Source organism: Rhinichthys klamathensis, unplaced genomic scaffold (assembly GCF_029890125.1).
Source record: "Rhinichthys klamathensis goyatoka isolate OS25496 unplaced genomic scaffold, OSU_Roscu_1.1 h1tg000422l_1, whole genome shotgun sequence".
Lineage (NCBI taxonomy): Eukaryota > Metazoa > Chordata > Actinopteri > Cypriniformes > Leuciscidae > Rhinichthys > Rhinichthys klamathensis.
In genome coordinates, this window is record NW_026606920.1 from 826,938 (window position 1) to 836,189 (window position 9,252).

At 38.7% G+C, this 9,252-nt stretch overlaps 1 protein-coding gene across 1 annotated transcript; it reads left to right on the forward strand.

The window, feature by feature from the left end:
- The first annotated feature begins 383 nt into the window (after positions 1-383).
- On the forward strand, positions 384-1,240 carry insl3 (insulin-like 3 (Leydig cell)). The gene is made up of 2 exons (XM_056235444.1): positions 384-849; positions 951-1,240. The coding sequence occupies exons 1-2, from the start codon at positions 663-665 to the stop codon at positions 1,208-1,210; spliced, it is 447 nt and encodes a 148-aa protein (XP_056091419.1). The 5' UTR covers positions 384-662; the 3' UTR covers positions 1,211-1,240.
- Positions 1,241-9,252: the final 8,012 nt, after the last annotated feature.

The window sequence follows — 9,252 nt, forward strand, 5'->3', positions numbered from 1 at the left end:
AACATTCCACTAGGGGGCTTCCGTCCCATTCACTTTTCACTTCAAAATAAAAACAACATACTTTTTTACCCTAGCAATCTAAATGAATAAATGTGTCCACAAATCCTCTATCAACAAATAGACATTAAAACATTTAATGTCCAGCATATATTAAATTCATAAATGACTATTATCCAAGAACAGAAAATTAGATTAGAATATGTGTTTAGATGGAATAAATCTCACAAATGTAGTGTTCAGATAAATAGCATTAAATAAATGTGTTTAGATGACATTTAGTGATATTCATGGCGGAGGCATCTTACCCATCTTCCCCTAATATAAAATAGTACGTTCATTGACGTATTTCTGTAAACTCATAAAAGAGATATTATATAAAAATACGAAAAATGTGACCAGCTATCACAATTTTCCTTGACCCCAGGCAATACCATATATCACAGCTGACATGTTTTATCTGAAATACGTTCCAGCTTTGAAGGCCTCAAAGATCAGAACATGTTTTTCTTCATTCAAGGCCAGATAGATTCTTGTAAAACCATGCATGCCAAAGGTCTGATAGGAAGTATAAAAACCCCCAAATGTGGTATTGGTAGGTAGCCTGAAGTACCTGAACACACTTGAATATTGTGTATTCTAATTTGATCACCCCAAGAAACACCATGAACATTAAGTGGTTTGCTTCTTTAGCTTTATTAAGCCTCCTCGAGACTTCCAAGACTGAGAGTCAAGATGTACGAGTGAAACTCTGTGGTCGTGAGTTCATTCGGATGGTGGTCACATCATGTGGGAGCTCCCGACTCAAACGGAATGTGCTTGATTCAGACCTTCACTTTGCAAACCACCATAGTAGGTTTGCTTTCTTCAGACATTGGTGTTATCCATTCATTTACCTACTTTATATGTATATTAATACATCTCATTTTGATACACCATCTGCCCTTTTTCAGGCAACCTACAAAACTGGCTGGACAGAGATCTCTTTGCACACCAGAAAGGGACCCTGACTGCTGAGGACGAGCAGTCCCCTGAGAGCGTGACAGAGCATCCAGCCCCCGACCAGCACACAAGCCCACCAGCAGAGCTTCCGGAACACTCCACCACTGTGCAGGATCGCAGCATGTCCACCAGGACCCGTCGAGATATCGGGCCAGCGGGCGTCTGCTGTACTTCTGGATGTACCTTGAGTGAACTGATTCAGTACTGCTAAGCTCACACCAGATCCCCTAGAACAGATTTAAATATACCGTAGATACATAATTAACACCTTACAAGTTACAACAAGGGTCCATTTGTTAACATTAATTAGTTAACATGATCTGACATTTTATTAACCAAGTTATTGTTAATTTCAACATTACTAGGGGAGAGCGGGGCACAACCTAACACTTTTTGACTTTCTCAGTTTTTGTAAACCTACTCAGGGTTCAGAGTATTTATTTTTTCTCGCATTAGTTTCACACATGTCTTTGTCTAGTACAATTATGTGCTGTTGCTTCATTAATACAGTGTATACTTTTTTCTTGAAAGAATGGAAGTGAAATGTGACAACATGCCCCACGTGAGGGGCACATTGTAACATGACCATATGACAGCTTAAAATGTTATCTGATCTAATAAAAAAATTATCCAAGAAATAACTAAAATATGTTCTCAATAAAATACAGTTATTAACTTTTTCATAGAAAATAATGGCATTTTTTAATAATTAAAAATAAACTAATTTTTGAGTTTGACAACAAACACAACCATTCAACATAGTACAAAACATAATAATAATTAATCATTTCTGAACATTGATTCACAGTCTTTATTCACCTCTTCCTCAACACAAGTGTGAATTATATCGCTAAACATCAAAGAATAGCATAGTTCTAATAGGGGCACATTGTAAGGCAGTGTTACAACGTGCCCCACCTGCACAACTGGGATTTAAACCCAGCTAGTGTCTTCTGCTACTTAGTTAAGCATTAAAGAACTATTTCAACTGTTAAATAACAGATTGGAGATTAAAATAATATCAGATTTGTCTAATTTGAAATAAACACAAAAAACAGAGATGAAAAATTAACATAAGAAATTTACCTTTGCAATGGTTAAAAAAATGTTCAATGATATCTTCCAAAGATTTCTGAATTTTGGAGACATTTTTTCTTTATATAGTATTGATATGGCAACTAGTAAATACACTAAGTTTCGTCATGCAAGCTTGTGTGGAAGTATTTAAAACAAATGTGTTACAACTAGCCCCGCGTTATTTGTGCCCCCCTCACCCCTAATATTAAAGGTACAATATGTAAGATTTTTTGTAATAAAAATAAAATATTTAAAAAATCACTTGCACAGTGTGATATATTTCCTTCAGTTGTGTACTTACAATATCCCAAAGATTCCCAAAGATGATTAATTTCAGAGAAATTCCAATTTTAAATAATGGCTCGTCCCTGTTCACTTGTCGCCTGTCAATGACATAATATCCGCGTTATCCCTGGTTTCCGCTTGTACTGCCATAGTGACCATGGACAGACGTGGACAACTGCGTAACGTCTAGTGGCACGCTCACTCTGTTGTTGTTTCGTTCAAACATTATGGACCATGGCAAGCAGACTTTGGGACAAAAGGAGAACTAAAACGAGGATCAATATCAGCGTGGCGTTTTCGAGATGCCGAGAGCTCCACATCCGCGACTATCTTCGACTTCACTTGACAGGGACGTCTCTCTTGCATGTACTTTAGCCTATTAGACAGGTGAGCAAATGTACATAAAAACTAATCAATGTTATATAGCTCAACATGATGAAATGTTAGAATATGATCAGTATGTTATTCTAATGTTGATCTAGCTTACTGCTAGTCAGCCAACAAACTAACACATAGAATAACATTATAACTTTCAACACACTCAAATGGAGTTTAGTGTAACTGTTAGAGGAAGTGAAACAGCGCTGTATTGCCTCACAAGTTTCATTCGTCTAATAAACTGACCTGTGTGAGTAGTAATTCAGCACTTGCGGGTAGTTCGGTAGAATGAAATGTCCTTATTCCTTTATATCCGTGGGACTCGCGTGTGGCGCTGATATCTGTCTCTTATTAGCAATCGTGACCTGCTTCATACCACAGTCATGTTAAAAAACATCAATGTATTCACTCATCCATAAACATTATTATATCCATCAGCATGATGACTAGGGTTGGGTATCGTTTGGGTTTTATCCGATTCCAGTACCTACTCGGTATTTTTTAAACGGTTACGGTGCTTAAGAAAATGAAACCGCACACACTTTATCAAAAAATAATACCCTTTAATTTACAGGGCCAAACTGGACACAATATTAACTTAAATCTTTAAACCATATAAATACAAGTAGCATATGGTAATAATAAAACCAATATAAAATAAAAATTAATATTTACATAATATCAAATGAAATGAAACAATATTGTATCAAACAATGTAATAATACTGGAGATTAATAGAGATTACTAGCAGGCAGAGCTGCCAACTCTCACGCATTGACCGTGAGACTCACGCAAATGACCCTTTTCACACAGAGAAATCGCGGACAAAGAGTACACTGACACCGACAGACAAGACAGAGAAGGTTACTTATTTTGATATGGAACAAATCCACAGCTGTCAGATTCTGTCAATATTTTTACGAGATTCACACAATAAATAACGTTTTGGCTCTTTGAAATGTGACAGATCGCTGTGGCGCGTCAGTTCAAACGGCACGTGATACAGCAGCCTACAAATACAAATCCACTGCTTCTTAGGCAGCGTTGAGTGAACCTATGAAAGAGAACATCTCTGGTTACTGGTGTAACATATCTCTCAAAAGGGAACGGGACGCTGCCAAGCTCCTCGCGCTGCCGACCAGCTTCCTTTTTCGGCAGAGAAATCAGAGGAGCAGATGGCGCGCGCGCGCCAACATATGACGACGTTGCGTCGATGCGGTGCCCGCGCCATCAGCCAATGAATTGGCTTGATTCTATATGGGATTCAGACTATCAGCACACCCAGAGGGCGTTCTGACACGTAATTTTACACGTGAAATGCAGCCAAACCTTGCGAGAAAGAGCGCGCATGCGAGACAGAAGAAACTAGTGATGGGCGATACTGCAAATTTCTGTATCGATCCGATACCAAGTAAATACAAGGCCAGTATCGCCGATATCGATACCGATACTTTTTCATTTTAAAAGCATGCATTTGAACTTGTATGCACTTTCCTGTGCTAGAGCAGTGTGTCATGATTTATGAGGTGAATGCATCATTAATATGCTAAATCTGAACATGTTTTCATGACTACTAGTCCTAAATATTTTGTGATTTGTGCTCTCAATTCCCCTTTAATTAGTCAGTGACTTTTACAAAACTACCCTAATTATAGTACTAGCCTACTAGTACTAGCCTACTGTTCAAAAGTTTGGGGTCTGTAAGATTTTTATTTCTCTTAGTAAAAACTGTAATATAACAATTTAACATAGGCTATCTGTTTTCTATGCCATAGTAAACTATAATTTATTCATGTGATCAAGGCTGAATTTTCGGCATCATTACTCCAGTCATGATGATAATTCGTTTTAATATGCTGATTTGCTGCTCAGGAAACATTTCTTATTATTATCAATGTTGAAAACAGTTTCATATTTTGTTGGAAACCATGAAACATTTTATGCAGAATTATTTGATGAACAAAGTTGAAAGAACAGCATTTATATGAAGTAGATTTTTTTTAACAGTGTAAAACCCTTGACTGTCACTTTTGATCAATTTAATGCATCGATCCTTGTTGAATAAAAATATTAATTTCATAAAAAAGATCTTACTAACGTCAACATTTTAAACCGTTATGTACAGTTTTGGTTTGTTTATTGCGAAATAACTCCCGATTGTTTCTCTGTCATCTAAGCAAGGCTTCGTTTCCCAAACGCACTGGGCCTGTGAGCTCAGCGAAGCACCAGCATCGAACGCTCTCTGTGATTGATTGGTTTCGTCTTGTATACAGATGACTAGGAGAAAAGGTTCTATCCTACACAATTACCCGCTAACATTCGCTTATTTTTCCACTTAGAAGCTTATTTTACGCACTGAATTGCGTGCTACATTAATAAAAAATTAAAGGTAAAAAAATACACATTTGGATCGATATTTTTATGTGAGGATCGATCCTTTTCGATACCACGTCAGTATCAAAGTATCGATACTTCAGGATCGATCCGCCCATCACTAGAAGAAACTGTGCTCCAAACTGTGTAGCACACGCACGGCGGAGAGGGAGAGAGCGAGAGACCTTGTGTGTGTGTGTGTGTGTGTGCGTGTGTGCATAATGAAGTTAGGCACCGAAATCAGGCACCGAAATTTTCTTTCTTATTCGGTCTGGTTACTACCGTTTACGTCGGAACCGGTTCCCTTTTGGCACCGAGTTTCGGTACCCAACCCTAATGATGACAAGTTCCATAATTCCGCTTATGCGTCATCAACCTACGCCTTTGTTATTGTAAGAGGTAAAAATTACATATTGTAGCTTTAAAATCAAAGGTTGTCTGTTATTTATTGTAATTATGTTATTTAATAGAACTGAGCTAACATGTACTAGCAATGAACAGTTATATTTTGTATTAAAGCTGCAGTCTGCAGTTTTTCCTCTTTGTCGCCATCTCTGTTCGAAATCTGCAATTGCAGTCATTCACAGAATTATCAACTTTACGTGAGTTGTACTTCGACGCGGCACAGACCGGATGAACACAATGTTTGAGGAGAATGTGCAGCTGTCAGCCACCGCGCCGGTGTGGATACTGGCATTCAGAATCACAGATTATTCTTATTGGAAGTATGACCAACATAATAATTTTCACCGGAAAATATCATCTGAACTAGTAAGTAACATCCACTTTTGTTCTGGTTCTGACATTGCAGTAATCGCGCTGATTAAATCTAAAAATCGCTTATATCACGCAAAACCGTGCAAATTACACTTTGTTCTCAAATTGTTAATGTTAACAACGTCAGCATTGCGTGACTACATGTAATGTCCTTCAGATATTTATCCTTGTTTTCGCATGGGTCCGGTTGCAGTCTCTTTTTTTCTGTAAGTTAGCCACTCCGAAGTCCGAACAAAGTCTTTTGCATTTTACAGCGGGTGAATCTCTAGTTGTCACTGGTGATTGTCGTTTAAACCTTTCTGGATCCACCATCAAATTGATAAGTTTAATTATATCAAGTGCCGTGAGAAAAGGCTATAAATAAAATCTCCACCTCCAACATCCTCACACGCAATATAGGCCCTGTCCCAAATGGCGCACTTCATGCAGACTTTCGGTCTCGTGGACTTAAATTGCGCGTGCTCGCCAAGTCTACGAGTCCGTAGGCCGTCCCATTTAGCATTTTAACGCTCTGAAGTGTGCTCAGCAGCACCCCCTTTGTACCCTTGAAGCGGTCTTCCACGAAGCCCGCATAGATGCAGGCTCCACGCACTTTAACTACCCAGGAATCCTTGCGAAAGGCCAATCATTATCAGACAACGGATGGGAGGAGATTTCGCTCACGGACAATTGTTAACATGACTGAGAAGAAAATATTTAAGTGTTATTATCATTACGGTTTTTATGACAAGTTTATACAAACATTAGGATCATCGACCAGTGGTTGATGTCTCAAACATAGGCTAATAAAAGCGAGCTGAATAATACGATCGCATTATGATTCATTAAATAAATAGAACAGAATGTCAGGGCTTTACTGAGTCATATGTAAACACAACAACAATAGGCAGCATATTTCCCCGAACCTGTAGCTCCTGTCCATAACAACAATCAGACCGTCTTCCTGTTTCCGGCGTGACGATCGAGTCTGTCCCAAAAATACCTCTCAATGCGGGGCCTATAGGTCTGCACTACATGACGTCACCGAAGTGTGGACTCTGAGGAAGTCCACAAGTCCGGAGTGTGCCATTTGGGACAGGGCCATAGACTACTAGCCGAGACTCCTCCTTTATGTGTACAGATGTGACGTAATGACGCAAAGACATGCTCGAATCTCCCGCGGAAATCCACCAGTACCACTGAAATTAAAAACATTACAAGCTTACCGCTTTGAATCGAGCTAAGGCAAGCAGATAGTTTGGAATACTGGCTGGTTATGTATTTTGTCAAATATGTATTTTGGACAATTCTTAACCCCAAAAAAGCTACGGACTGCAGCTTTAACTAACGTTAACAGATAAATAAATACTGTAACAAATGTATTTCTCATTGGTGGTTAATGTATTTCCTAATTGTAACAGAGACAGGGGTGTGCCAACTGACATCAAGAGGCCCCAAAGATGTTCAATCAGTAGCAGGACCACTGCTCTGAATGTACCGGCCGATGGAGGCGTAAAAAATGAAGTAACGTGAAGATGAAGTCAAAAAAGTCCAGTGTTTATTCCAATAGAGTGCATATTTACAGTGGAAATCTCCCAAAAACAAAAATCCAAAAACAAAAAATAAAATAAACTGTTCAAAGTTATCCGTTCCCAAACTTTTGGCTATGTCAATAAATTGACCCAAAATAGAGCAACAAATACCTCCCAACTCACTCTACGAGCTTCCTTACAACACTGAGAGGCCCTCTTAAAAATGATAAGCCCCTCCCACTTGGACTAAACCATTCAGTAATTAAAGGAAATAAAGAAATTTAAGAAACAAATATATATATATATATATATATATATATATATATATATATATATATATATATATATATATATATATATATATATATATATATATATATAACAGTAACAAACCAATAAACAGTTAGAATAATATAAAAATATATAAACATTGAAAACAAAACAACTCAATTAATTATTAATGTTGAACAACGTTTAACAAAGAATCAAACAGAACTCCAATCTCCCCCTCACACATGACAGCAATTAACCGTGCCTATTGGCGGGAAAGAGGCATTCAAAATGGTGGCAGTTACTGTGACCGGGTTTCGTCTGTTTGGTAAAGTAAAATGTTCCTGTACGCAAGTATGACAATTTATTATTATGTAAGTGGTTAATTGAAATCAATAAACTTATAACATGGTCACCGGTCTTGTTTGAGTTCTTAACAATACATAAATCAACAAAGAGAAATTAATAACTCAGTAAATGGAAAAAGGGTGAAGACAGGTATCAAAACAATCCACAATAAGTGACACACCTATGTCTGCCTTAACTGATGTTAAAATATGCGCAAAACAGATAGTGTGTTAGGATGTTAGTGTGAAAAGTGTCTGTATGTATGCATTTTCTCAGTCCAGCATCATAACAAGAGTCTTCTCCAAAATAAGAGTCTCTAGTCACAGAACCTCACTGTGACATTTCCCCCTCCCTCTCCAGACACCTCCTATGGTGTCCTCGAGAGAAAGTCCGCAGTGTAATTTTGAGACCCTGATCTGTACAGCACCTCAAAGTCAAACGGCTGCATGGCCAGAAACCACCTGGTAATGCGAGCATTTGTGTCTCTCATGCGGCCTAACCAGGCCAATGCTCGATGGTCAGTTTCCAACCGGAATTTCCGTCCAAGCAAATAATAATTCAAAGAGTCCAGGGCCCACTTAACCGCAAGGCACTCCTTTTCAACAGTGGAATAGTTTACCTCTCTGGGCAGGAGTTTCCTACTGATGTATACAACTGGCTTGAGTTGCCCTTCTTCCTCTTGAAGGAGTACAGCACCAATGCCATGTTGTGAGGCATCAGTCTGTACTGTGAACAGTTTCCCAAAATCAGGACTCTGAAGAACTGGTTCTTGACATAGTGCATCCTTTAAGTCTTTAAAGGCCTTTTCACAGTCCTCAGTCCATACTACATTGTTAGGCTGGCTCTTTTTTGTCAAGTTTGTTAGGGTTATTGCCCTAGCTGAGAAATTTGGAATAAATTTCCTATACCAGCCAACAAGTCCAAGAAAAGCTCTAACCTGCTTCTTTGTCACAGGCCGTCTTGCTCCTTTAACGGCCTCTACCTTCCCCACCTGAGGTCGGATCACACCGTGACCCAGCACAAATCCAAGGTATTGGGTTTCTGGTTTGGCGAGAGTACATTTATCAGAGCGGATGGTTAGCCCTGCAGCCTTGATGCGTTTCAACACCCCCTCAAGGTGCTTCATATGTTCTTCCCAGCTTTGGCTGAAGATTATGATGTCGTAAAGGTACGCTGCAGCATAGTCCTCCGTACCATGGAGGATTTTATCCATCATCCTTTGAAATGTTGCTGC